This window comes from Pisolithus orientalis (assembly GCF_024613125.1).
Source record: "Pisolithus orientalis strain OTSU chromosome Unknown F5J12scaffold_15, whole genome shotgun sequence".
Lineage (NCBI taxonomy): Eukaryota > Fungi > Basidiomycota > Agaricomycetes > Boletales > Pisolithaceae > Pisolithus > Pisolithus orientalis.
This window is the reverse complement of record NW_026260796.1, coordinates 768675-793927: the sequence shown is the minus strand read 5'-3', so window position 1 is coordinate 793927 and position 25253 is coordinate 768675. Positions and strand designations below refer to the sequence as shown.

Here is a 25253-nt window from a genome sequence, read left to right as displayed (position 1 = left end):
AGGACAGAAGATAAGCGAATATTTAGTTGACCCCATCAACAAAAGCGTCAGATGGGAGAAAACTAAAGGCAGGGCGGTTTTTTTCCAGTTTGATGTTATCATGTGGTGCCTTTGCTAGGGTGACAGGATATATAGCTCCTTGCCCCCCTCGCTATCTTTTTTTTGCTGTACCACCCCTCGACTGCCAACCATGGCCGACCTCCGAGACGAGAAACTGTCCGACGTCGAGAAGGATGCTGCCTCGAAGGCCGAGTCTGATGTAGCATCCGTACATAGCGAGGGGAGTAGGTATCACCCGTGGCTGAAAGCCCTCCTCAGCTGGGGAGTCGAGGAGAGGGGTCCGTCTCTCGTTCCGCTCCGTCTTCCGTCTTGCTCACTCCGATCGCAGGTATCGTCCCAGTCCCTTATGATCAACGGACAGACAAGCAGTTCTACAAGATCTTCTTCGTCTGGTTCTCCATGAACTTCAACATCCTTTCGTACGTCACTCTCTGTCCTCGGTTATGGCGCCGCTTCTCAGTTTTTGAGTAGCTTCTCAACCGGAACACTCGGACCAATCGTCTTCGGCTTGAGCCTCCGTGATTCATGTCTCGTAATATTATTCTTCAATCTCCTTGCTTGTTCTCTCCCCGCATACTTGTATGTCCGCTCTCCCTCCCAGATTATCATTCATCTAAATGTAACCTAGTAACACATGGGGACCTCGAACGGGAATGCGACAAATGGTCCACTCCCGTTACAGCTTTGGGCGAGTCTCAACCATCTTCAGCACTCTCCCGCATTGCTCATTAATCCATGCAGGTACTACGGTCTGACGATACCCGCCCTTCTTAACTTAATCGGATTATGTGGTTTTAACATTCTCAACTCTATTCTCGGCGGCCAAGCCCTCGCTAGTGTTTCGAACGACAACATGAGCTGGACGTGAGCGTTAGTTCGTTTCATGCTCTGCAGCCTTACTTAGCGAATGACCTATTAAGGGTCGGAATTGTCATCATTGCGATCGTTGCGCTGGTAGTACGTATATAGGCTAAACTACATCACCGCCCCGCCTTCGTGACTAACCGTAACCATGTAGATCTCTTTCATGGGTTACAGAGTACTGACCTGGTACGAGCGTCTCTCGTGGCCACCTGTCCTCCTTGCTTTCATCGTCGCCCTTGGTGTTGGCGGGAAGCATCTGTATAACGCACCCTCATTCTCGGGAGAACCTGCCTCAGCGTCTACTATCCTTAGTTTTGCATCTGTCCTCGCAGGTTTTGTGATCACGTACTCTGCAATGGCCTCGGATTTCACCATGTATTACGAACCTACCGTTTCGAGGTATGACCCTTCTATCTCCAATCACACATTTTGGCTGACCCCTTATCCGCGACGCAGTCGCAAGATCTTCTTGTACTCGTATCTTGGTTATGTTGTGCCTATCGTATGTGATTTTTTCCATGTCCGTGAATGGCTAATCCTAAACTTATCTCAGATCGTGCTGGAGTGCCTTGGAGTAGCCGCAGTCATGGCCACTCCAAATGTTCCTAGTTGGAATGAGGGTTACGGCACGGCAGGCAACATCGGCGGCCTTTTGAGCGCCATGCTTAGTCCAGTTGGCGGTTTTGGGAAGTTCCTCACGGTCATGTTGAGTCTCAGCGTTACCGCGAATATCGCGTGTACGCTTTACTCTATTTGTTTCAACTTCCAAGTTCTTGTACCGTCGTTCAGCCGAGTTCCCCGATATGTTTTTTCCATTGTCGGCACAGCAATGTGGGTCAATCCTCCTGAGTTTCTTGGTCATCCATCGCTGACTTACCCCCTTCATTCGGATGGGCCGCTTGCCCCATTAGTTCATTGCCATTATCTATCGTTGGCGCCCATCGATTCTATGCAACACTGACCGATTTCCTGAGCCTCATCGGGTATTGGGCAAGTGCATATGGCGCTATCTTAATCGTCGAACATTACTGCTTCCGCAACGGCGACTTTAACTCCTACGATCACAGCTCTTGGAACAATCCACGCCGTCTGCCCTGGGGGGCAGCTGCTATAGCTGCCGTCATCCTCTCGTTCGGCCTCGTCATTCCATGTATGCAACAAGTGTGGTTCGAGGGTCCCATCGGTACCAAAACAGGCGACATCGGCTTTGAAGTGGCCTTCCCGTTGGCCGGTATCCTCTACTTCCCCCTCCGAAAACTCGAACTCAAATACCAAAAATTTGATTAGCGCGGGGAAGCAGAACGCAGGACGACGCCTTGGAATGTAGCCATTTTTTGTATGACCTATAATCGCCCTTGACACTCCCAGTGGCGACCAGTACCAGAAATTCACGATGACTTCCCGTTGCCAGGTTTCAAAGTTTCCGAACCAGGGAATTACTTACATATAACGCACACTCTCGATCCTCTCCGTTCCGCACTGTCTTGGATACCTAGCTTCATCTCCACTGTTTAACTTACGACCATACCGCTCGTCACGAATGTATAATAACAAGAAGCAGAGAAATGAGGGATGCACGGATATTCAGCGAGTCCAGGATTTGGGCACGGTTCTTCGCGGGTATAATATTCATGTAGATCATCACCGCCGAGATGTTGAATTCAGGGATGATGCATGATGTGCTGTCACGGGAACAGGCACGGAGGGCTGCCAAGGTAATACAGAGTACGCGCCACTCCACGGTCATGCCACACCAAACGAAACTCGTCAATACAGTAGAGGTTTCGGGTATCGTCTAATTAACGGAATGGCGAAACTAGTACAGGCACGCATTTCCCCGGCTCACACCAGATAAGTGCCAGGCACCGTTTTCAGTGGAAACGCCCAGGGGACAATCAAGGGAATTTACGTGGGGACCTTCCATGCCGCGAGACAGCGGCGCAGCGGTGAGGTGCTGTCGAACTCAAAAAAAAAGCAATTAAACTCACGTTTGCGGCGAGAACTGGGCGCTTGTAAGTAATCAAGCACCCTCACTTTTCTCGTTTTTGGGAATCCCTTTGATGCCAGCGACAGCGGCGTCTACTCGCTCCAGATTCACCTGAAGAGAAAGAAGAGACATCAAGGGTTCCTCTACGTGCAGTGAGGTGAGTCGCCTGTTGAACAACAGCTCGACTCCCATACCTTGCATGCCAACCCACTGCTCGAGGAACCGTTGCAACGGACGAAGGAAGGATCTTTCGACGCTTACAATGTTATCCGGGTCACGGACCCCGGTCTTTGATTACCCATAAGCAAGGGTAATCTAATAAGAGAATGACGCGTACGCTATTTTCCCTATCCCTTAGCAGGAGCACATAATAGAATGAAAGGCAGTCATTGATTCGTAGCAGCTCAACGGAACGCTCCAGTTCTTCTCTAGTGTGACTAAGTATAAGGAAATCCGGGGGGCTGGTTTTGAACAACACGGGTCCAAAGGCACGTAGCAACGTTGACGATGCAAATGGGTTCCGTTCCGTGGAGCGATCTGGAGATGAAAGCGCGCTAAGAGTGGCTTCTTTGAGCAGTCCTACTGCCGCACAGCGCATTTGCGGGAATTCCTCGTCAGTGGTTAATCTTAGTAGGACATCGAGTCTGACTGGTCTGGTGAACTTTGGAAAGGATCATGGAGAGCAATCGAAGGTTTAAGTGGCGCATGAACGGATCCGAGATGAGTGCTAGCTAAAACCGAAAGAACGCTGCAAAGAGACTCCGCAATATCTGGGGGAATTTCAGTAGCGTCAGAGCGTGAACTTTCTGGCCCCAGCAACCGGAGCAAAAGGAAGAGTGTTTCATCTGCTGGCAACGTTCCTCTGCAAAGAGTTGAGAAGCAACGGATGAAGCTGGGTCAAGTTCGCCAAAGACAAGGGAACAACAGGCTCAGCATGCGCGAGGTATATCAAGTCGCTGGTTGATTTTGGCTCAGGTAGCTCTGGAGGGGTGCCCAAAATTGTTAGAGCATCCTAGCAATAGAAGTAAGCCGGGAATGACTGTGAATGGGAGGGCGACCGTATACTTGGATTTCTGTCATAACCCGTTGCCCATCTTCCCAGCCTTTTTGGAGGGCAGATTTCACAATCAAGCGCGGAAACAACCTCTCAAATTCCCTAACGGAGAGGGAAGCTTGTATCGAGGATACGCACGCTACGACCGTAGTATCAAGGAGATCACGAAGCGATTTCTGGAATAGCAAGATGATCAGCGGATTGAAGTGCACACCAACAACCAGGCGAACCTTCATTTGTCCAAGGTCATCTTGGGAGGCAGAGGCCGATGTCCAGGGTTGGAGGGCTCTGACTAAACGAGCAACCTCGCGCAATAACAAACGACCCTCATGTTGGGTGGCCTCTTGAGCAGCGAACGGTACGAGGGAGTGAATGTCCAAAACAATGGGGCCGGCAAGTTGAAAGGGAGTTCTCTTCCCAAGCCTCAGTCGGGGAATCGCTGGTTAAATTGGGTCATCGATGAACTACAAGAACTCCAAAAGAGCAGCCACCTGTCGTGCATAGCACAGTTAAACCAATGAGCCTTTGTACAGGCGCCGTGATAGGTTTTTCCTGTGCCTCCCCGTCGTCGACATGATAATACCATTGCAATTCTTCTATGCCCTCTTGTATCACAATCATTATTTCCTTGGCGCTGCTGCTTAGCCCGCAGACACGAACCAGCTCCTGGGCATGATCACTGCTACAAGACAGCAGGATGGGAAGGATGGTCAATGGCTCCTGAAAGAAGGCCGAACTCGCATCAATAGGATGAAACCGGAGGGGTCGAAAGGACTGGCCAAGTATTCCGTGCCCTCGTACTCTCTAATTGCATCGACCAACTCTTGAAGCGTCACTCTGGCACTTTGTACCCCTGTCACTACGAGAGATACGAGGTCAGAAACAGCCCTGGAGAGCTCCTAAAGCGAATAGCATCATTATACGATGGCTAGCCCCAAACTGCTGGTTGTATGTACTTCGTCATCGAGACCTGAGGGCAGCTGCAGGGCCGCGAGAAGAGATTCCCTGCTCGATTTCATTTCACGCAGGGATGTGGAGACAGATGGTCGAAGTAGGATCGAGTCAACTTAGGTGCGATCGGGCCGCAGTCACCACGGCTCAGCGCTCAGCAACCACCTTATTCTTTACCTTCGTCAATTATCATTACCAGATCCCCGGATTGCAATTCACCGAGTTCTCACACCAAGCCCACAGGTCATATACAACATGGTATGTACCTGCCCCAGTGGATTTATCACTTATCTGGCTACCGCGCCAGCACACTATCCAGGCACTTATCATCCGACGAAGACCGCAGTCCAGCCTGTATGACCTAATCGGCTCGGGTGCCCTGACCTGCTCGTCTACTAAACACCAGTTTCAGAAACTTAGCATTGTATTGCATACGAGAACCGGACAAATTGGGACAGGTAGCAATGAGTCGATCCAGCCATATCTTGCCACCTCCGCGCCACAAGTGTCACAGCTTAGGTTCCACAACTTCAGTGATGTTGTTAACACTATCCCGAATCAATTGTCAATGTCATTCTGCCGAGGCTTGGAAGCTACGGACATCGCCTAGTCACCGACTCTTCGATGATTCTCGACGTGTGCGTGGTGGCGTGACAGCGGAGTGTCTGTTCTCGGAGAGAAGTGTTACGTGTCAAATTCCGGGATCAGTCGCCAGACCCCAGACTCGTGTCCGAGTTCTCGTTCCAAGCCCCCAATCATGGATTGTCATGTAACATTTTGCATTCGGCTGCCCGGCAACGGAGGGTATGTGTCGTGTGGTTCCCAACGATGGAACTCCGGTGGTGAGCGTCCTGTCATAACGCAGCAGCACATGATGCTCAGCTCATTACTCATCATTGAACCGTAGATGTGGATGACAACGGCATGGCAGTCTTCCTTTAAGTTCTTGCCGGAGTGTTGACTCTTCCAAGTTTATTCGCGTTACCCGACAACCACCCACTTGAGCTATGCATCCGTGCCTCCTCGTTACCGAAATTTTACTACATATTATTGGGTTCGTGGAGAACGGCACCGAGTCGCGATCAACTTGCCGTAAAAGTGACATCGCAAGACTTGCTCGCACGTGTAGAGCCTTCACGGACCCCGCACTCGACGTACTTTGGCGAACGCAATGTGCGTTGGGACCACTTGTGAAGTGCCTGCCTGGTCACCTCTGGGCGCAGGACTCATGGGGTGCAATTGTATGTCTTTTTATCGTCACTACTCGTCGCGGATCCTTTGCTCATTGTAGCCAGGAAATAGTCAGCAAGCCCACAATTAAGGATTGGCTTCGCTTGAGAAAATATTCTTTCCGAATTCGTGTTTTTGAGCTTTGCAGGAGCTCTGATCGACTACTCGATGTTGGTGACGTTACTCTGTGCACCATAATTTCTCCGGACGTATTCCATGCGCTTTTCCCGTCACTTCATACCCTGAACCTCGGATTCCTTGCCGACAGAATCCCGCTATCGCTACTGGATGATGTCCTCTCCCCTCGCCTTGCTCAATTACGCTTCAGGTTGCCTCGTCACCTCGAGCCAGATGACCTTCATGAATTATTGGAATCTGTCACGAATCGTGCACCTTCGCTTCGAGTGTTGAAAATCGATGCCTATGCCCACGAGCAATCGTTTGTTCACCCTTCAGCATTGAGGTTTGACCGGATGCCCTACCTACGCACGCTCTGCTTCCCCACCAAGCTGTACATCCCCCCCAGCAGCTTACTCCAACCCAGGCAAATGCAGAACTTACAAGTTCTGAGTCTGACCCTAACTGCGGACCCAGTCCCTGCATTGCATCACTTTGATCCGCTAGTGTTCCCAGTGCTGCAATGCATGAGAATTACTACCCCAACCCTGGATCAACTCTGTGACATACTCCGCGTCACAGCCTCTACTCAACTCCGGGAAATTTCAGTGTTTTATTCCGCGCCGGCTAGTGAGGCTGTCATGCATACCTTCTTCCAGGAGGTCCAGCGAGCTCACGGCCGTTCACGAGGCTTGCACATCCTCGTCTTACATCACATCTACTCCCTGGATAGTTCCATCCTTAAACCTTTCGTGTACTCACCGTCAACATTCAAACCACTCCTTGCCTGTCATCGCCTTCGCGTTCTTGATATCAGGGATATCGGACATCTCGCCATTGATGACCCCTTCATTGAACACGCGGCCCTTTCATGGCCAGTTATTGAGGAACTGCGACTGCGCGGTCTCCCATGGATTGATTCGCACCGCACGACCATTGGAAGTCTCCGAGAACTCGTGCGAGGCTGCTCACGGCTTTCTAGGCTCAGCATGGCGATCGATGCTAGGGTTCTGCCAGAGGAGAAGTCGGCGTGGCGGTCGTTACCCCTTGAGGAGCTCAATATTTCTGACTCCATTATTGGACATGCGGAGGCTGTTGAACGATATCTCAAGATGGCCTTGCCTAATCTGAAGACGTTGATAGCCCTGGACGACGTGCATTTTTGGAAAGCAATACTTGGAATGGGTGGTGCTGTTTGGAACGAGTAGCCAAACTCATTTCATGCAAGCCGCGGACCGTATAACATAAAGGGCCGATAATATTGACGTTTCAAGGTGGTTATCTGTGTTATGCAACCATTCATCATGACCTTGACGAAAGCAATAATGCCGGAGCTCATAATATAAAGAACGGTAATGGTGTCGAATCGTTACATATGGACCTGTAAAGCACGTTTCTTTCTACCAGTCAGTTTGGTTTACACGGACTAGCAGGTGCATGCATAGTTAGTCGCCCTAAGTTTAATATAACCCTGGCAGTCCGTCTAGCTGGACTGGTGCTCCAAAGTTCGCCACAGAAACTACTAGAAGCAGTTCCTCAAAATAGCCATACGAGAGTTTGCGTAAGGGGGCCGTCTCCATACTTGTGGGTATTCCTGGTGCTGCAACTAACCCCACTTACATCACTAGGGTACCTGCCAAGAGGGGAGAGTGGAAGAACTCCACATAGTGTGGACACGTTGCTTGGAACCAGCGGCGATGTTCTTCCTATCGATAGAGACAGCGGTGGTGAAAGGCCGTCGAGCCGTCCAACTCCCTCGGATATGCAGCATGGAATTGCCTCCAAACAGTCACTTGCACCGTCACTGCTATGGTTCATTTGCATTGGATAGTAAATCAAGAGTGTGATAGCGAGATCGAATGCAACTAGTATGTGGGGTACCCGAAAGTAGTAAACTGGACCCGTCTTGCTGCCCATATTAATCCTAGGTGGACAAGTGCAAGGATGAACGATACCCGAAGTTGTTCTGAAAACGGATCTGCCAGCGCAGCCAAAACCGAGACTGTCAGCAGTCCAGGACGTACATGGAACGCGTCCCACGAAACAACGATGGAAACCGCCTAAACGGAGCGATTGCTTAATGCAAGTCAAATCTGGTGGCAAAACAGGTACCTTGGCAGCGAGCATGCATGCTTTGAAAGTTCTTGTCCAAGCATCCTTAGTTATGCGCGGTCGATGAGCCTGAAGCATGCCCATGAAGACGTGCCAAGAAGATAAGCCCCTAGGCAAAGCATGGGAAAGCAATTGTAAAAGTGGTGTCTTTTCATCTGAATGAGGAAGGGAGGGCTCCGAAACAGTAATATCTTCACTACCACTTTGCCCACTGGTCGCTGATGCAGGTACCATGGCTACCGGTCTCTCGAAGGAATTCCCCGTGTAAGCTTCGTCGGTTGCCTTACGGAGGGGAACCAGAGACGTTCCTGATGCGTCCGGGGCAGGAGCAACGGGATTGAACTAGGATGTGATTAGTGAAGTCACACGAAGTAGGGCACCTGTGCATACTCTTCCCTCCCTTATGGCGCCCGCAATCCGTTCACATGATGGTCTACTAGACGGAATGACACTGAGAAGGGTCTCCAACAAAATAAGGAAGGCTCGAGGAAGGCGCCGAGACTCGAAGGCAGCAGATAAAGACGATGTTGACCGGAATCTGCAGTGAATTGTCAGTACATCGGTAACTCAGGGGATATTGTGAATTGCTCACCCCGAGTAGCCCAGTATCTCCTGTTCTAGTTTATTTAGTATGTCCGCTTCCCCTTCCTCGCTCCTCTCGGAATCCGAAGCATATCGATAAGGTAACCGGAAGAAAAGCATTTTATGAAGGATCATTCCAAGAGACCACATGTCGGATTTCGAGTCTACCTCCTTCAAGAACCCGGTTTGGGGTGAGGGTAAAGATTCAGGTGAAGCGTATTCCAATCTTTGATCCATAATCATGAGGTAACATGGATACGTTCGGTGTGGATCACTTACGTCCCGGTATTTCCCGAGCGCGATCCAGAAGACTGAAGCATATCACGAGAGGTGCCAAAGTCAGAAAGCATAGCACGGGGACTGCATTGTCGGCGGAAGTCAGCGGACGCATGCGTGGATCACAACCACTTACATGAGCTTCCCTTCATCATGGGTCAATAAAACATTACCTGGCTTCAAATCGAGATGCAGTATCGATCTACTATGCTAACTCGCAAGTCTTAGTTGGTGACAACCAAAGACAACCTTGACAAACCAGGAAGGAAAGACCCTCCACCACGTCCGAAAACAAGCTCTGTACTTCTTCCGCGCTTAGAAGGTGGACGGCCTTCCATGATGTTTTTCCAGTATTTCTAGCAGCCGCTTTTTCTTCCATTTCTCGGCGAAGACGTTCGCGTTCCTCCGGCGGAGCACGCTGCATTGCACGGAACTGACGTATACGGGCAGACGGGGAATCCGATGGTGACGAGGATGAGGATGATTGTAAGTAAGGTAGTCTAGACGGCCGCCCAAGTCGAACGTCGATGAAATCGTCCAAGCTGTTAGTGGTCGACGTTCAGAAAAAGTACAGAGCCAAGGTCATTCATATACATACCTGCCGCCCTCCGCCCACTGCATGAGCACGCTGAAGTCGCTCATCAACATCGATGCCGCGAGAATTTAGCGGCGCACTCAACTGTAGTGTTGGAATTTTCGGGCCGAAGGAAGAAAACTGATATGATTCAAGCCACGCGTGATGATAAGTGATTATATTCCGATGACGAAGAGTTTCCAGAAGACGGATCTTAGAGACTCCCTTTAAGTAATACCGCTAGACCATATAGTCTGTTCACAAACCTCGCGCAAGATACTGAGGAGATACGAGTGAGACTCTCCCACTGCAATTTTTTTGACAGCAAAATGTCCTACGTGTATGAAAATATTGGCTGAGCGTCATGAAAGGGATGAGTCGAAGCGCACCTAGTGGGTTTCCATCGAGAACATGCTGCAACATGATCAGTAAGATTAGGCGAATCTTAAAGATCACCTGCTAACTTGACAAAGATACACGCTTCCGTAGGCACCCATACCCAGGCGGTACTCTTCTTGAAAGAACTTTTTGAAGTATCCTTCTGCCATAGCCTGTCTAGGGAATGCAGACTGTGAAGTTCCACTTGCCAGAGGAGGTGGGGTTGATGTCCGAGAGGTGTCGCTTGACACAGACAACAATTTGAAGTAGTTTGATGGCCTTGAATAAGATCTTTCACGGATGTGGATATCCTCCTCAAGTGCAAAGCCTGGTGGAAGCGGACGGCGGCAGTACGGGCAAGGGAAGCAGTGCGTTGCATTTGGATGTATCGTCAGCGCATGGGAAGTTGGGTTGTAAAGCACGACTTGGTTTGAAGCCTGGAATACGGGCTGCCACTCGGGCTCGAGCGGCCCAAGTGCAACAAGTGCTTGGGCTGGGGACGGGGGCTGACTAGGACTTTCGTCGAACATCGGGCAAGTGAGAGTGACCAGAAGCCTGATGCTGGGTGGCTTTCGCGCTCAAGGAAAGCTCACCGAGTTGCGAGGAACTTGTTACGTCCGAATGTGTGCGGGGCGGTGTGCAATATATGACACACTTGACCACGTTCCAAGGCGGACTTTCCTGATTCTGCCACGATTATCCTTGCAGGATAGCGGTGCAAACGCACCTCCCAGGTAGTAAAAGGCTAAGCAAGATCGACGACGAGCTGAAGTTCTGTTTCCCAGCGGTTGACCTGACGATGTGAAGGGTAATAGCGTCAGTCTTCCTGAGGTCTTCAAAGCGCTATCCCCAATAGGAAATCAATTACAGGCTAAGAAATGCCCGTCTCTTCGGTTCAAAGACGGTTGTTTGCGTCGAATTTGCATCTCACGTTCTCTTCTCCTTCCCGTTCTTTCTCTCTCCCTCTTTTACTGGTGGGTTGTTGGCCATGGAGGGCAGTTACCCAGAGATGCTGGAAAAACGCCAGAATAACGGTAATGGAAATAATGGAAATGGAGGGCAGCAGCAGACATCATCTCAGACCGGAACGCAAACTGCATCTCAGCAGAGCCAGACGGGCACACAGACTGGCACCCAGACACAGTCGAATTCCACCTCCACTGGGAATGCCATGCCCACGATACCCCAAAGTGCCCCAGCTGGCATAATCACAGTCACCCAACCACCTCAGCAGTCGACTTCGTATTTCAAAATTGCACCCAGTCAGTATATCACCTTTGGTTGGAACTTCAGCTACATTATAGCAACACCAACACATCTGACCGTGTCCGCCGTTTGCGAAAACGGGAATACGTACCCCGTTGGTCCGACCAACGGTATAATACCCGGCACTGCTACCAACGTCGTCTGGGATCCATACTCCTACCAGACGTCGCATCCGAACCTGCCGCTGGCTCAGGCAGAGTACAACTTGAGGATATGGGGTGACCAGGGGCCGGACGCTCCTCGCGCCCCTGGATACCTGACTCCAAATAGCGGATTGACGTTTGCACTATACACCCCCCAACCTTACACGCCAATTAGTAGCGGTATGTTTTCCCTCTTATGCTTGATACCACATTTATTCAAGTTTTGAAGGTTGGGGATGCCCGGGATGCTCTGGTGCGCTATCACAGTACATTTCGCACCCTGCTTTCGCTGGTATCGTCGCAACCCTGCTTGTCATGTTTTTGTCGGGCTCAGCTCTCCTGCGGCGCCTATGAGCTACGGCATATCCTCCTCGGTCTGGGTCACTGGCGCATTGACAGTCTTCCTACATTAATACCTCCTCTTATTACGGACATCATGAATTTTTGGACCTTCGAGTTCCACGTACCACCTGTTAGTATTGGGTTCGTCGTTATCTTGATCACTGTTTACATACTGCCGCACGTTACCTTTCGCAGTTGCCCATAGAATGGTTGCACACCTTTGTTGCGCTAAGGAATTCTTTGCACAGCGTGATAGCCTGACGGTCCTATTTGAAAGCCAACCAGTGCTATAAGCCTAGGCATGCAGTGTCCAGTAGTTGTAATTGCCAATGGCCACGGCACGCATGGGAGAGCTTGCATTGTTCGTCGGCAGGATCTAGTACCAGTACATGAGAGGTAAGCCTGCGCGGAAGGCGGTTAAGTGGTACTGCCTCCAGTGCAAATAGCGATTCGGAGGCGTGAATAAAAGCCGAAACTGAGTGCCACATATCGCGTGCCGACTAGGGAGGACACCCAGACCAAATCAGAGAAGGTGGCGCAACCAACACGCACAGGCTAGACAACTTCGGACATGCCCCAGACGTGTTTTGCTTGACGTCCGCGATGACAGGAACCCTAGAGTTCAGGAAAGTTTACATGCCACCGGCTCGCGAAGCAACAATCAGCTGACTGTTCCGAGTTTTTCGGCCGTGTGTACAGTAGATGGGCAGTCGAGCGTACTATTGGAACACACATGAAGTACACACACCGAGCACCAGAGGGCGGCGCCACGGAACGGCAGTTCTAGTACAGGTACCCAACGAAGGAGTAAGTGGCGTCCACCTTATGGCTACCGGCGGTATTAGGCCTCCGAATGCGAAGACTGACACCAATAACTGAAAACTGAGTCCAAGGCTGCCTTGCAGGCGTAGCGCAAGACAGCCAGCCGCTGCCCTCACCGGTTTCCTGTTACTGTTAGTTTCGCATGAAACCCGAGCCTCGGGATTATTAGTTGCCCAGCTTTATCGATTATCGCCCGTACCGGCTACTTTAGGCAAGCACTGCATTGAACACACTAAGCAGGGGCAGTTCGCTGTTTTGTCACAGGTACTTGACGACTCCGATCACTGCGAGAACTTCGGGCGACTTATCCACCAGCGACGTCCCAGGAGGCGGCAATAATAATCACTAGTGTGCATTATCAATTGATGCCCGGTCATCAGAGGGCTTTTTTTGTAGAGATAAAAATGCGTCCTACTAAACAAACAAACCCGTGTCCAAAGTAATCACGCCAGCACTGTCTTCGCCATCTGGCTTCTGCTACCCTTATCAACATCGTCCCTTCTCTGCCCGTACTTCTCAGGTAAGAAGCCATTACGTTGCCTTTAGACTGAACTCCACTTGATACAACCCCGTTTTCAGTGACAACTTGTCAGTCCATCGTCAGAGCAACGCCTGCTTGACATCTCGGGGTCAGGGACGACGGACTACCCGAGCGCTGAAAGCTAGAACGAGGGCTAACAACTCGTCACCTAGAACTCTTCCTTGCTACCCAACTGTTGCCTGAGGTTCTTATCGAAAAGCAGCGTGCTGAGGAGTGTGCTTTTCCAAAGTGCCTGTATCTCCGCTTTTTCCCGGCATCCGGCCGCAGTCATCGTGGTAGACAAGTGCACTAGTCTGCACGACGTCCTACTTCCGGCGTACGCCCGAAAGATGCAACATAATGTGGACAACCTGCCCTCCCGTCCTGCATCAAGCCTTGGTCAGCCAAGCGATGCTGCGACGACCCAGAGACTTGTCGACAAGACAGTTCATGATCCAGAGGTGCCGGAACAAGTGCCAGAGGGTTCTTCTGATTCACTCCAAAAAGTTCCACGTATCTTATCCTTAGACTTGAGTGCTGTAGTCTCCATGCCGGGATCCTCTGCAGCGGAGTCCCATTCTCCGATTTCGCGCGCTTCCCATATTGTGATGCGCTGTTGGCCAAGGACCGCTTCCGGGTCGAGGCCGGAGTCCATCCCGCCCAAGTCGCCCAGCAGTATCAAAAGCACCCTGGCGTCCTTCGTGGATTCCCGCATGAAAACGAGGACAGTTTCGGAACCAATTTCCCTATTCCCGATCCACGAATCATTCCTACCCCGCACAAAATCGCCTCCTCCACGTAAACTACACAGGCGTGCAAATTCTGTTCTCATTACAACACCAACTACGCCACGTCCTCGTTCGGCAGGCATATCGCCTCTAAATGCGGAACGCCCGAAACCTGTAATTTCTACATCCACTCACCCGTCGCATGCTCGACGGGTACACTCGAGCGCGAGCATTCGTCCCCACACCGTTTGTGACGCATCTCAGATATCACTGCAGGCGCCAAGCAGCCTTGACTCGTCGGAATTACCTTCTCCAGTGTCTTCGATGAAACATGGCAGTGGTTTTACCGCCGCCTGTGGATCGTCCTCCGCTACCCATCTCGACACGTCGGACTGGACGTGGATGCCTCCGGATAGTTGGATGGGCCCGCCTGTCCACGAGCGCGGGAAATCCAAAGAGTGTCCAAAGAACAGTCATAAAATTAGGACACGCAAGCTGTTCTCTCGGTTCATTCGAGTGTCACTACCCTCCTGGAATCTTTCTTTCTTGGCTCACTTCACCGAGGTTACCGAAAGTGATACGCTAAATAGGCACCTGGTGAACGAGGATTCTCTTGAAAAACAAGAGGTGATCGTGATGGTGGAAGGGAGGGACGGGATGTCTACACAAGCTGTGAATGACGTTATCCCCCAGCTTAGGGCACTGAAGAGTTCGAGAAGGTGAAAACCCGTGCCACGTCACACATGTTGTATGTACTCTCAAGCATGACATGTATCATAGACAACAAGTCAGTTCATTGGCATCATATGGCTCCTCTGCTTATGCTATGTTAGCTTATGTTATAACTAGATCTACTCTTAATCGTAATAGAGCCATCTGTAAATTACCGTTGCGACTCGTTGCACCTTGAGTTTATGAATGGTATTATACCAACCCTCGTCTTACAGTTACAGAACAGCAAACGCCATCAAACAGGCAATTGATCGCGGCTACTGCGAAAATTCACTTGATGGTTAGTACGTCTGGATGCAATGCAAGTAATTTGGGGCTCATATACATACTGCAGAACGGGGGGCCATCATATGTCCCATCGCACAAATTAATCTTTTTAAATTTCGCCGCTTATCTAAAGGGTACCTTTATGTCTGTGGTGGCAGTGCCAAAAAGATGCCTCAATTATTTATCTTGATCATCTTCTTCTTGTGCACAATCACGGTTCTGAGTTTCTATCACCACCCGCAGATATCCCGTTCGATCGAACTTTCATGGGAACCGCTTTGGATTCAGAATCACATTCACAGGGGGGTAGTGACGTGCGCATGCTGACGTTCGGTCTCCAGAAGTCCTGCCAGTCGAGATTTGGACCTCGGGTTGGGAGGATCATTTTAGCGGCTCCACGGGAGGAATGTACTACTAATATTGCAATTGATGGAACATCTTCCGTCACTCTCGATACCCCAAATATTCTCGTTGGGACCTCCCGCGGAGTCGTTCCTCATCTTTCACGCGACCATTGCAATTCCGCGGACGCTATCAAGTGGATTAATGTTCCGTTCGAGTCGTTGTAAGTGTCATTTCGTTCTCGTAGGAAGCGTGTTTGGTTTGTTTATACCGCCATCGCCGATGCATATGAACCGGTGCGTATAGTATAGAACAGTCTCCCCCAGTGCCGACATTACAAACGAGACCAGATCCACTGCACAATTTCTTGGGCTTCGACAAACGGAAACATATCGTGTCTCTATGCCTCCGTGATCCTATGGATACGCGTGAGATGCCTCCGAATGGTAACGCATACATGTCTGCATTATGCGTGCGGGGTGTGAGGAAGGTTAGCGGAGTATTGCCCTTGTGATCATTCGTGTATCACCGTTAACTTACTCAAGTCGATAGGTGACGCTCTCTGATTGGAGAAAGTATGTGTACAAGCTGCAGCCCGACGTCGTGTTTGCGCTCAGCGATACACCGTTCACGGCGCCCCCACATTCGCAGAAACGTGTGACCAAGAGTATAGAACGTAGTATTGCTTGGCTCGTGGACATGCTTCGGCCACTGGAGCGCTCTGTTCCATCTTCCTCTCTGACAACGTCAGGGAAACCATCTCAGCACCCACTAAACGTGTTTGTTAATATGGCTGGGGGAACCTCGATTCCTGCTCGTGAAGCAGTTCGCACATAGCCTGTCCGAAGAGCTTTGTGGCCCTGATCTCGAAGCTGTTAAGCCCACCAAGCGCCTGGATGACGGCGTCGTAGGGTACTCGTTCGACCTCGCGACGTTGCGGGGATCGATTCCGAAGCCTCTATGTCCGCCCCGCCGAACCCAACCAAACAACGTGCTCCAGCAGGAGTCACCTAATATGCTTCAAGATGCGGTAAAGTTGATAGAGATTCCGACGCCAGAGAACGGTGATATTCACACCCCATCTCCACTGCCATCAAGAATCCCGGAGTCTGCCATGCTCCCAGATACTGCTTCGCTGCTCCAGGCCTCTCTTAAGCAGCTTCCAGAAGGAAAGCCACGACTGGTGACCGGCGCTGCGGTCCCCACATGAGATGCTTAGACTTATCCGAGATGTCGGTGTGGATATCTTTGACGCAGATCTAGCGATTGCAGCTGCTCACGTCGGTGTTGCATTGGATTTCGCCTTTCCTTTACCTCCTGATCACGGACCTTCGGAAGAAGGTAAGAAAAAGGATGTGGGGCATAACTTATATGATCAAGGGTACGCACGCCAGTATGGAAGGTTGTCGGACTGTTTGGCTGGAGCGGCGGAACCTCAGTCTCAGTTCTCAGCACCACTTCCGATATGTCCCTGCATTGCCTGCTCGCCACGTTCTCCCACTTCGCATATCCTCCATAGCAAGGCCGATGTACAATCGTACGAGGAGAGAGATCGGAGTGGGAAAGTGGTATACAATCCGCCGCGAAGCCGGGGATATTTGCACCATTTGTTGCACACACATGAGATGTCTGCACATACGATGCTAGCGGCACACAACCTCGCGGTGCTAGACAGGTTCCTTTTTGGTGTGCGGGATGTTCTTGCTGGTGGGAGGGATGGAATTAGTAAAGGTGAGGGCGAGGACAGGATCAGTCGCTTTGCGGTGGAGGTGAATAGGTTTGAGAGTGTGTATGACGAAAGTATGGAGGTGATTCATGTGGCTAGGAAATGTTGGCACCAGGTTGATCTAGCGAGAGGAAAGGGAAGATTAGGGAGAGAGAAGGAGAAGCAGGCGCTTATTGAGGCTGAAGGTGTTAGTGGCGGGTAGTACTTGCGAATGCATTGGAAAGACATCTAGGTTCCTACTCAGGGGCTATTATACCGTGAATGGAAGGTGGGGTCACGGCAAAGACTTGGTGTTGCCAGTAAGAACTCGCCGTCATCAACGTCGAGGATGAACCCTTCGCTTCGACGATCCTCAACATGTTTGTCGTCAATCCTGAATAGGTGGGCTAGAATACAGAGCGAACCATGCTGGACGGCTGCCGTGTGGATGAGTCACCGACAGTTTTCGTCCAGTCCGTGTAAACGGGCAAAGCAGCAGGACCACTATGCAATTCTTTCGGTTCCTAGAACTGCTACAAAGGCTCAGATAAAGGTGTCGTTATTCATTATGATACCATTTCGAATTTACCGTTGACGTTCACACTCCAAGACAAGGTTCTATCAGGTACGCTCCGACATCTCAGAATGCTGAAACAGGTTCAGGAGATACGTTGACAGCTGAGCAAAATGTATCATCCAGATGTTGCCGGAGACACTGCTTCAGGAAGCAAGTTTCAAGCTGTAAGCGAGGCCTACTCCATCTTGAGTGACGATCGAAAACGGTGCGTTCGGGTTTGTACCCGAAACTCTCTTGGTCTATGTTAGTCTGTGATTCGTTTCTTCTAACTAACGCCTTCTTTTTTCCTCTCTCGTCTTTCTATATTTGCTGTTTTCCGACGGTTTTATACTAGACGGGAGTACGATCGAAGTTTAGGCTCCTCTTCGTCTACATTTGGATCACATCATCCACAAGCAACGACGACCCGACCTTCACAACAGCGTGGTTCACGGAGCTTCTGGGTACAACAGCATTGGCGATCTAGAGCCCATGGGACACATGAACGACATCCATCATCGTCTGGAGCGCACCAGCAGCCGAAGTCCGGTCAGGATCGCAGTACTCCCAATCCGTTCCATAGTCCGCATGTGCAACGTGCCACAGGGTGGAAAGCTACCGAATCAAGTTCGAGGACGTCATCACATGGCCATTATAGTGGCACCGGGTTGGGTAGCGTGCCTCTAGATGAGCCTCCAGGAGGACATAGTGGGTTGTATGGTGCAAATGCGAGTTTGGACAGGGATCGGGTCAGAGCAGGACCCCCTGGGCCGAGTCATGCTGGGGCAATGGATGTACTTGCGAGGCTCGGTGGCCTTGTGACACTGTGTTCGTTTGTATTGTACGTCGCTGGAGTGTTGAGCGACCGTAATTAAAGGACTTGTCTGCAAATTATTCCTAGACCGAAGTGAAACGCTGTTCCAAGTGTCGATACTAATATAATCACATGTGAACGCAAGCTTATGACCACCCCGAAAGCTGACATTCTAGATTCCAGCTGTCCATCGTCGCAGCATTTATGGCGACGTTCTCGAAGCTGGCCCAGAATGATGTCCATGTCGCTGCCAATGTCGTCCATCAAGTCAATCGGCTACTCCAACACCCCCCAGCACGGCGGTCGCTGTTGCTACTTCTCGCATCAGCACTCATCGTTCGGACGGCAGTCTTCCGCCCGTGTGGACATGCCCCATCGAACCGTTCAAAGGAGAAGAGTCCTTGCGTAGTGCGAGAACGAGAGAGCCACGATTCAGATGCAAAGTACTTTCCTGTCGACCCACGGGCCCGGGCATCGAATGGACGCCCAAAGCCAAAGAGTGTAACGAGCACGTTTCTCCACCAGCTCCGTGCACTTCTCAGGATTGTCATACCCTCTCTCTTTACGAAAGAAGCCTTCCTCCTCATCGCTCACTCATGTTTCCTCGTACTACGCACAGTGCTCAGTGTAGCAGTCGCAAGACTTGACGGGAAAATTGTTAGGGATCTCGTGAGTGCCAATGGACGCGGGTTCATAAGAGGTCTGGGTCTCTGGTTCGCCCTTGCAGTGCCGAGTGTGTATACGAATTCCATGGTATGCTATCGCTGCTTGTCTGCACTTGCCCATCTAACTTACGACGTTCTGTCCGTCGCCGCATAGATCCGGCATCTACAATCGAAGCTTGCACTGAAATTCCGCACCCGCATGGCAGAGTATATTCACGACTTGTACCTCTCTCCATATCCGGATCTACGATATTACCGTGTGCCACTGCAAGGTGTTGATCAGTACATCACAGCCGACGTCGAGGCGTGGTCCGAGAGTATCGCCGGGATATAGTCAGTCCTCTATAGGTTTATGCATCGCCACATTAAGATTCACGCGTTTACAGCGGTAACTTGATGAAACCTTCTTTAGACCTTCTTCTCTTCACATCTCAGCTCGCACGGGAGCTCGGGTTCAGGGGCACTGTCTTACTGTTCGTGAATTATTACATTACGATCAAGGTGCGCCATCCTTCTAGGGGCCTGCCATGACTTGACGTATGCGTGCAGATACTTCGTGCCGTTACTCCAGCTTTTGGTCAACTTGCTGCCGTCGAGGCACGTCTCGAGGGTGAGTATCGTGCAGGTGTGAATAGGGTAGCAAGGGAGAGCGAAGAGATTGCGTAAGTCTTACAATTTGCACAGCGTTCACTTGGCTCCAACTGCTTTCAGGTTCTACGACGGCGGTGCACGGGAACGCGAGATCCTCACTCGTGTCTATCTCCGTCTCATTCGACACATCAACTCCATCTACAAGATCCGCATCGCGTACGAGTGGACGGAGGACTTCGTAATTAAGTATCTCTGGTCGGCAGCTGGGTACGGCCTCATTGCTGTTCCTTTACTCATAACGCGGAAACACCAGGGCGGTGGAACTCGTTCAGAGATGGATGGAGTGTTTGCTGATCGCACGGAGAGTATGTAGTAACCCCCTTTCTCACTTAGTATTATAGTGGCTCACCGCATACAGCGTACATATCAAATCGGCGATTGTTGCTTTCTCTCGCCGATGCAGGTGGACGGCTGATGTACGCGTACAAGGATCTCGTAGAAGTTGCTGGGCTTACTGGACGGTACGCTCTTCACTAATTACAGACGTGCCGTATAACACCTTAGTAACGATCATCTACAGGCTATACACACTCCTTTCGACTTTACATCACTTGCCGAAGTTACCTCTTGCCCTCCCTGGTGACGGCAACACTTTCGAACTCAAAAACGTCGACGTCTGTATCCCTTCCGCCGCTCTCCCATCATCCGAGTCATGTAATGGTATGAATGGTGAAGCCAACGAGAAAGAGGCCATGACCGCACACGGCGATTCATCGACGCTTGTGCGCGCACTGAGCATTAGGTTACACCGAGGCATGCACTTGATGATCACTGGTTCCAATGGGGTTGGCAAGACGGCAGTTGCACGTGTTCTTGCTGGCCTGTGGGCGCCGTGTGGACCACTCGCATCTGTCACTCGACCATCGGCGGAGATGGCAGATGATGACAGGCGGAGACCTAGACCTGGCGTATTCGTCGTTCCGCAGCGGGCATATATGGTTACTGGGTCATTGTTAGAGCAGGTGATCTATCCACAGTCACTGGGGATGTTTTATGCGGAGGATGGAGATATTCGGGGTTTACAAGAGATATTAGAGGCTGCTCATTTGGGGTATCTGGTTGAGCGTGAGGGGGGATGGGGGACCGTGAAGGAGTGGAGGGATGTGTTGAGCGGTGGGGAGAAGCAGAGGGTGAGTCCTTTCAAGATGTCTATAGGTATTCGTGCTGAGCCGCCTTGTTAAGATGTCGTTGGCGCGGGTGTTTTATCATCGACCTAAGTTTGCAATCTTAGACGGTGAGGCGCAGCCTGTACCTATACTTGTCTGGTGTTGACCTGCTTTACATAGAGTGTACGAGTGCCGTGTCAAGCGATGTGGAAGGACAGATGTACGAACATGCTAAATCACTCGATATATCCCTAATTACTATCTCTTTACGGTGAGGATCAGGGTCGCAGTCTGTCAATACCGGGGCAAGCTGACACTTCCCATAGATCATCCCTCGCGAAATACCATACTCACTTGCTCACTCTGATAGGCGGCGGAACCGGAAACTGGACATTGACACCTATCATGAGCTCATTCTTGCCTGCAGGCGCTGCTGGTGTTCGGAGCGAAGGAAACGGTATACAGTATGGTGGCGGGCCGAAGGAGCTGGAACATACATTGGCAGAAATAAAAGTGCTGGAGAAGAAGCTGGAAGAAGCATGTAAGTGGGAGAGCCGGTTGGCAGAGCTGAAGAGGCGGTGAGGAAGTGTAGCCTATGTAATTGAACATATCGCATATACTGTGTGGGTAATACTAAAATCAAGTATGTATGAACTGATGAAAGCTGAATGGTTGCATGAGCACTGGCCTGCAGATGGAGAGTAGTGGGGGCACCAGTAGTGAGGTTGTCATTATCATGACCAGGCGTAACTTCGGCCTTCCGCACAGGACGTCAAGCCTACCTGTTGTTATCTAATGATGCTCCTGGTACAAAGTTCAGTTCAATCTTGTGCTGTAGTATCCACTAGTCATTATATGCCGACATTAAGATACAACTACACTCACGGAGCGAGCCCTGTTCCGACCAAAGAATAAGGCAATCCGTCTTCCAAGCGGTATCTTCATCTTTTCCATGTCTTCTATTGCCTTCTGCATCTCGGTTTCCGTCCTACTATTTTCTGCTCGCAATTGTTCTACCGTATTCGGATCCTGCTCCGCTAGTGCATTTGCAAGTTGTTTGAGTGCCTCCTTCTGCTCCAGTAGTACACTCCGGAATCGAGAGTAGAGCGCCTTTCCTGCACTGGTTTCATTGAACTTCTTCTCTGCGTCTACCATCTCTTCTTGAATCAGAAGAACACTCCCTTCATCCAACTTCCTCGCAGTGTCTACCTCTCCTTGGACCACAGGAGTACGGGCCCCGACTAACCCATTCACAATACTCCAAGCTGACTCCTGTGTGTTGAGGAAATTTTCATGACGAGCCCCTAGAGAGATAAGAGGTTTCCAGAAGTTTCCCTCCAGTTGCGACACCCTATTCTCCCATAATGCTGTATTCTCCGGTCTTCGATTATCCCACATGGTTGTCACCAACCGCACGCACTGCGCAGCTTTGTCTCCACACAGCCGACCGAACAAGTCGAGGTTCTTGCACACCGAACCAGACATACGATTGTCGCTGATACGATGTGTGTAGATGACTCCTGCAAGCTTTATATCTCCTTGGTACCTGTTTAAAAACGTGAACGAGTTGCGTAACATGAACGCATTTATAACTGGGTGCCCACTTCTTTTGTAACCAATTAGCGATAGTGGCAAGTATGTCACGGTCAGACTGATAACTGTCGTCAAACCCTGGCGTGTCCACGAACACATAGCGTTTTCCATTGGCGTGGTTTACTGTAAACTCCTGGATCTCTTGCGTACAAGACCCGAGTTTTCCCGCTTTGGACTCTTCCATATTGCCTGTGAGTTTGTTGATGAACTATAAAGTGTTATGTCCGACGGTTCAGGTGTAAGAGGGTAATCACTCACGTTGCTTTTCCCTGATCCCGTGGGACCCATTACTCTGTAAAGGAGGAGATAGAGTCAATGTCAAGCGACATCTACGGCACCAACGTACGCGATAATAGCTGGTCCACGAAGACACAAACAAGTGTTGTAGTTTCGACTGAATGAACAATACCGCACACATACTAGGAAGAAGCTAGGAAAGCCGTATTATTGTCTTAGTTTCCGAGAGGTGTAAGCCATTTATACTGACCCGCATAGTCCATTTGACAGAATCTGATACACTGATGCGGGAGGATGGTTGTTCCGCCCAACAACGTGAGCATAGCGCCCACCATTCGTCTGTCATACGAAAATGGGTGTCCTCGTCTGATGGCCGTTCCGGCGGCCCTTTTAGAATGCGGTTCCGAATGGCCATAAATGACGGCGCTTTCCCAGCGGGAAGTTGCTGCATGACTTCAGCAAACTTCGTAACAATAAGATGGCTACCTGACATACAAATGCCTGAGAGTATGGCACTTGCCCAGTGAAAAGTTCCTGCATGACTTGAACGAGCTTTATAAACAATGAAGATGTTACCTAACATACCAATGTCGTCATACCAAAGGACCAAATATCGCTTTCAACAGTGGCATGCATGCCTTCAGTTGAATCTGCCAGCTCTGGAGCCATCCAGCGCAAGGAGCCCCCACATGGAAGGTGTGTAGTCATGGTGAAGGATGAATTAAGATGAATGGAGAGTCCAAAATCTGTAAGAAGAGCCCGACCGTCTTGGGCTATCAATACGTTGTCCTATCGTATAGACAATTAGCTAAGCGAGAGAAATCCTTAACAGAAGGACCTGCCCCTTTCAAGTCGGCGTGAATTATTGGACCTTTGGGATGACTGTGCAGGTAACTAAGTCCCGCAGCAATGTCCCCAATCTGAATCGTACCTCATCAGATACGCAAAGAAAACGTGGCCTTTGACTTACCAGGGGACGGGGATCGTTGTGTCGTTCTTGTACAAAACAGCGAGCATTGCCCCTTCCCATCCATGTAGTTACAATGGACACTGTGAGATCAAATTCGGTGGTTATTCCAAGTAGGGGGAGGACATTCGGATGATCTAGCTTCGACCAGACATGTGCCTCTCGAAGGACTTGCTGCAGGGCGATCAGCAAGGAAATAGTAGCATTTTCATAAACATTACCTTCATATCCTTCATGTTAACTTCCGTGGCACCAATAACAGTTTTTACCGCCACGGCTGTTCCCTCCGACAATAATGTTCCGCGGTACACTACAGCTTTACCCCCCCGGGCACGTGGGGCTTGGTCTCGTTCTATGCGCCCGTCAAGGTTAATAGCAAACTTGCTGGCCTTTTCAGCGAGTTTACGGAGAAAATCACGTGGATCCATGATGTCACAGCAATTGCTGCTGTTAAGTGCTGAGTGATGACTCCTGCGAAGTATGTACCGGAGAAATTTGAGTGGGGTCAAATGGCATTATATAGTCGAGTAACCATTAAACACATGTTGCACGCGCTGCAGAAGAAGCCATCAACACAAAAGTGGTGCGTCTCATGCATGAAAAGATCTCAGGCCAGTTAGAAGCGCTGAACAGAGGTGATGTACCTACGGTCATTTCGATCACGGACGTGTGTTTTTACATTGAAAGCCCGCAGTGGTACGATCAGGACAGCCAACCTTGGTGCACATTTAATGTCGAGAACACCTTCTGTCAGGCTCCCACCTTGACGCCGCGCTTACACTTAGTAGTAAGCGCTAAGCCTGCCGCGCGGCTTTCACGAGTTATGACATGAACGACTCATCGTTTGGGATCTAGGGCGCGTTTGTGCATTACGAGTAATCCTCAAACAAGTCAAGTGGCTGCTCCAACACCCGCCGACACTGCGCTCGCTGTTGCCTACTCCTTACTATCTGCCGTCTTCTGTCCGTGTGGGCGTGCCAGGTCGAATCGTCGCGTAGCGCGAGAACGACAGAGCCAAAGCTTGGCAGGTGTAAGGTACTTTCCCCTCCGCACGCGAGACCGTTTGTAGGGGACTTCGTCAGTGGGTGCGAAAGGGCGTGAGTTTAGAGGAGGTCTAGCTCTGGTTCACCTTCACACTGCTGAGTGTGTATAGTACGAATTCAATGGTAGTCATCGTTACTATTTGTGACTTGTACCCCTTTCCATATCCGAATCTGCGGTATTGCCGTGTGCCACTGTGACAGGGAGTTGATCGTCAGTACATTGTGATCCGAGAGTATCGCTGGAATACAGTGACGCTTGTACGTTCACAGCGGTTTGCGAAATTAATGTCAGTAGCAAAATATTGTTTTCACGCCAGCTTGGTACATTTCCTTATTGTGCGGAGCTCACGGAGCGCTCACAAATATTTTGCTACTGACATTATTTTCGCAAACCGCTGTAATGAAGCCTGCTGTAGACTTCCTTCTCTTCACATCTTAGCTGGTCAGAGGGCTTGGATTCAGGGGCGTTGTCTTACTTTTCGTGAACTACTACATTACGATCAAGATGTGCTAACCCCCCCGCTAACGGTCTTGCTTGCCTTGATATACATGTGTGAATACTTCGTGCA

The 25253-nt window shown here is 50.4% G+C and overlaps 11 protein-coding genes across 11 annotated transcripts; 7 read left to right on the top strand and 4 right to left on the bottom strand.

The window, feature by feature from the left end:
* Positions 1-33: 33 nt before the first annotated feature.
* On the top strand, positions 34-2627 carry F5J12DRAFT_921249 (permease for cytosine/purines, uracil, thiamine, allantoin-domain-containing protein). The gene is made up of 8 exons (XM_051749288.1): positions 34-338; positions 389-479; positions 532-639; positions 689-748; positions 802-924; positions 981-1017; positions 1079-1755; positions 1836-2627. The coding sequence occupies exons 1-8, from the start codon at positions 191-193 to the stop codon at positions 2209-2211; spliced, it is 1620 nt and encodes a 539-aa protein (XP_051599808.1). The 5' UTR covers positions 34-190; the 3' UTR covers positions 2212-2627.
* Positions 2628-5039, bottom strand: F5J12DRAFT_833712 (uncharacterized protein). Its single transcript, XM_051745819.1, has 11 exons — positions 4922-5039; positions 4703-4864; positions 4457-4682; positions 4196-4404; positions 3977-4141; positions 3796-3923; positions 3623-3773; positions 3249-3572; positions 3106-3199; positions 2913-3054; positions 2628-2841 (listed from the first exon to the last, which is right to left on the bottom strand). The coding sequence occupies exons 1-10, from the start codon at positions 4982-4984 to the stop codon at positions 2945-2947; spliced, it is 1632 nt and encodes a 543-aa protein (XP_051599807.1). The 5' UTR covers positions 4985-5039; the 3' UTR covers positions 2628-2841; positions 2913-2944.
* A 1048-nt stretch (positions 5040-6087) lies between these two features.
* F5J12DRAFT_783081 (uncharacterized protein) lies at positions 6088-7471 on the top strand (the record flags this gene model as incomplete). Its single annotated transcript, XM_051742819.1, has 2 exons — positions 6088-6157; positions 6219-7471. The coding sequence occupies 2 exons, from the start codon at positions 6088-6090 to the stop codon at positions 7469-7471; spliced, it is 1323 nt and encodes a 440-aa protein (XP_051599806.1).
* Positions 7472-7755: 284 nt separating this feature from the next.
* F5J12DRAFT_833700 (kinase-like protein) lies at positions 7756-10985 on the bottom strand. The gene is made up of 12 exons (XM_051745818.1): positions 10272-10985; positions 10197-10221; positions 10074-10141; positions 9914-10020; positions 9832-9861; positions 9493-9775; positions 9370-9443; positions 9237-9317; positions 8968-9183; positions 8766-8913; positions 8376-8717; positions 7756-8323 (listed from the first exon to the last, which is right to left on the bottom strand). The coding sequence occupies exons 1-12, from the start codon at positions 10713-10715 to the stop codon at positions 8129-8131; spliced, it is 2013 nt and encodes a 670-aa protein (XP_051599805.1). The 5' UTR covers positions 10716-10985; the 3' UTR covers positions 7756-8128.
* Positions 10986-11194: 209 nt separating this feature from the next.
* Positions 11195-11948, top strand: F5J12DRAFT_721337 (uncharacterized protein; the record flags this gene model as incomplete). The annotated part of the gene is made up of 2 exons (XM_051741307.1): positions 11195-11774; positions 11824-11948. 2 exons carry the CDS (start codon positions 11195-11197, stop codon positions 11946-11948), a joined length of 705 nt encoding a protein of 234 aa, XP_051599804.1.
* Positions 11949-13392: 1444 nt separating this feature from the next.
* F5J12DRAFT_115542 (uncharacterized protein) lies at positions 13393-14851 on the top strand. The gene has a single exon (XM_051738016.1). It carries the CDS (start codon positions 13629-13631, stop codon positions 14727-14729), a length of 1101 nt encoding a protein of 366 aa, XP_051599803.1. The 5' UTR covers positions 13393-13628; the 3' UTR covers positions 14730-14851.
* A 326-nt stretch (positions 14852-15177) lies between these two features.
* Positions 15178-17352, top strand: F5J12DRAFT_833689 (uncharacterized protein). Its single transcript, XM_051745817.1, has 5 exons — positions 15178-15570; positions 15654-15837; positions 15900-16164; positions 16196-16530; positions 16559-17352. The coding sequence occupies exons 1-5, from the start codon at positions 15272-15274 to the stop codon at positions 17273-17275; spliced, it is 1800 nt and encodes a 599-aa protein (XP_051599802.1). The 5' UTR covers positions 15178-15271; the 3' UTR covers positions 17276-17352.
* A 24-nt stretch (positions 17353-17376) lies between these two features.
* On the top strand, positions 17377-18510 carry F5J12DRAFT_833685 (uncharacterized protein; the record flags this gene model as incomplete). Its single annotated transcript, XM_051745816.1, has 4 exons — positions 17377-17605; positions 17663-17677; positions 17731-17834; positions 17964-18510. Coding segments are annotated over exons 1-4 (839 nt in total), but the record flags the coding sequence as incomplete, so codon positions are not given.
* Positions 18511-21565, top strand: F5J12DRAFT_833682 (ABC transporter transmembrane region 2-domain-containing protein). Its single transcript, XM_051745815.1, is given in 11 exon segments — positions 18511-19175; positions 19242-19420; positions 19474-19588; positions 19637-19749; positions 19799-20043; positions 20097-20199; positions 20259-20868; positions 20921-20972; positions 21025-21115; positions 21171-21335; positions 21348-21565. 11 exon segments carry the CDS (start codon positions 18627-18629, stop codon positions 21424-21426), a joined length of 2301 nt encoding a protein of 766 aa, XP_051599800.1. The 5' UTR covers positions 18511-18626; the 3' UTR covers positions 21427-21565.
* F5J12DRAFT_769145 (P-loop containing nucleoside triphosphate hydrolase protein) lies at positions 21566-22978 on the bottom strand. The gene is made up of 6 exons (XM_051742227.1): positions 22925-22978; positions 22784-22867; positions 22696-22729; positions 22449-22645; positions 21730-22390; positions 21566-21676 (listed from the first exon to the last, which is right to left on the bottom strand). Exons 3-6 carry the CDS (start codon positions 22723-22725, stop codon positions 21623-21625), a joined length of 942 nt encoding a protein of 313 aa, XP_051599799.1. The 5' UTR covers positions 22726-22729; positions 22784-22867; positions 22925-22978; the 3' UTR covers positions 21566-21622.
* F5J12DRAFT_742821 (kinase-like domain-containing protein) lies at positions 22979-23998 on the bottom strand (the record flags this gene model as incomplete). The annotated part of the gene is made up of 6 exons (XM_051742043.1): positions 23863-23998; positions 23645-23815; positions 23517-23594; positions 23260-23463; positions 23170-23208; positions 22979-23119 (listed from the first exon to the last, which is right to left on the bottom strand). Coding segments are annotated over exons 1-6 (648 nt in total), but the record flags the coding sequence as incomplete, so codon positions are not given.
* Between the last annotated feature and the right edge of the window lie 1255 nt (positions 23999-25253).

What these genes read in the sequence shown, in the direction of transcription:
- F5J12DRAFT_921249 (XM_051749288.1), top strand. Translation starts at nt 191, where the DNA reads ATGGCCGACCTCCGAGACGAGAAACTGTCCGACGTCGAGAAGGATGCT. An exon ending in ATGAACTTCAACATCCTTTC is followed by an intron (nt 480 to 531) that starts GTACGTCACTCT and finishes GTTTTTGAGTAG; the next exon opens with CTTCTCAACCGGAACACTCG. An exon ending in TGTTCTCTCCCCGCATACTT is followed by an intron (nt 640 to 688) that starts GTATGTCCGCTC and finishes AATGTAACCTAG; the next exon opens with TAACACATGGGGACCTCGAA.
- F5J12DRAFT_833712 (XM_051745819.1), bottom strand. Translation starts at nt 4,984, where the DNA reads ATGAAATCGAGCAGGGAATCTCTTCTCGCGGCCCTGCAGCTGCCCTCA. An exon ending in AACTGTGCTATGCACGACAG is followed by an intron (nt 4,405 to 4,456) that starts GTGGCTGCTCTT and finishes CAATTTAACCAG; the next exon opens with CGATTCCCCGACTGAGGCTT. An exon ending in GGGTTATGACAGAAATCCAA is followed by an intron (nt 3,924 to 3,976) that starts GTATACGGTCGC and finishes TTCTATTGCTAG; the next exon opens with GATGCTCTAACAATTTTGGG.
- F5J12DRAFT_833700 (XM_051745818.1), bottom strand. Translation starts at nt 10,715, where the DNA reads ATGTTCGACGAAAGTCCTAGTCAGCCCCCGTCCCCAGCCCAAGCACTT. An exon ending in CATGATGAAGGGAAGCTCAT is followed by an intron (nt 9,318 to 9,369) that starts GTAAGTGGTTGT and finishes CCGACAATGCAG; the next exon opens with TCCCCGTGCTATGCTTTCTG. An exon ending in GCGCCATAAGGGAGGGAAGA is followed by an intron (nt 8,718 to 8,765) that starts GTATGCACAGGT and finishes ATCACATCCTAG; the next exon opens with TTCAATCCCGTTGCTCCTGC.
- F5J12DRAFT_115542 (XM_051738016.1), top strand. Translation starts at nt 13,629, where the DNA reads ATGCAACATAATGTGGACAACCTGCCCTCCCGTCCTGCATCAAGCCTT.
- F5J12DRAFT_833689 (XM_051745817.1), top strand. Translation starts at nt 15,272, where the DNA reads ATGGGAACCGCTTTGGATTCAGAATCACATTCACAGGGGGGTAGTGAC. An exon ending in GCGTGCGGGGTGTGAGGAAG is followed by an intron (nt 15,838 to 15,899) that starts GTTAGCGGAGTA and finishes TCAAGTCGATAG; the next exon opens with GTGACGCTCTCTGATTGGAG. An exon ending in GGGAACCTCGATTCCTGCTC is followed by an intron (nt 16,165 to 16,195) that starts GTGAAGCAGTTC and finishes GCCTGTCCGAAG; the next exon opens with AGCTTTGTGGCCCTGATCTC.
- F5J12DRAFT_833682 (XM_051745815.1), top strand. Translation starts at nt 18,627, where the DNA reads ATGGCGACGTTCTCGAAGCTGGCCCAGAATGATGTCCATGTCGCTGCC. An exon ending in TAAGTTTGCAATCTTAGACG is followed by an intron (nt 20,973 to 21,024) that starts GTGAGGCGCAGC and finishes TGCTTTACATAG; the next exon opens with AGTGTACGAGTGCCGTGTCA. An exon ending in CTAATTACTATCTCTTTACG is followed by an intron (nt 21,116 to 21,170) that starts GTGAGGATCAGG and finishes CACTTCCCATAG; the next exon opens with ATCATCCCTCGCGAAATACC.
- F5J12DRAFT_769145 (XM_051742227.1), bottom strand. Translation starts at nt 22,725, where the DNA reads ATGGGTCCCACGGGATCAGGGAAAAGCAAC. An exon ending in CGGGATCAGGGAAAAGCAAC is followed by an intron (nt 22,646 to 22,695) that starts GTGAGTGATTAC and finishes AACACTTTATAG; the next exon opens with TTCATCAACAAACTCACAGG. An exon ending in GCTAATTGGTTACAAAAGAA is followed by an intron (nt 22,391 to 22,448) that starts GTGGGCACCCAG and finishes GTTTTTAAACAG; the next exon opens with GTACCAAGGAGATATAAAGC.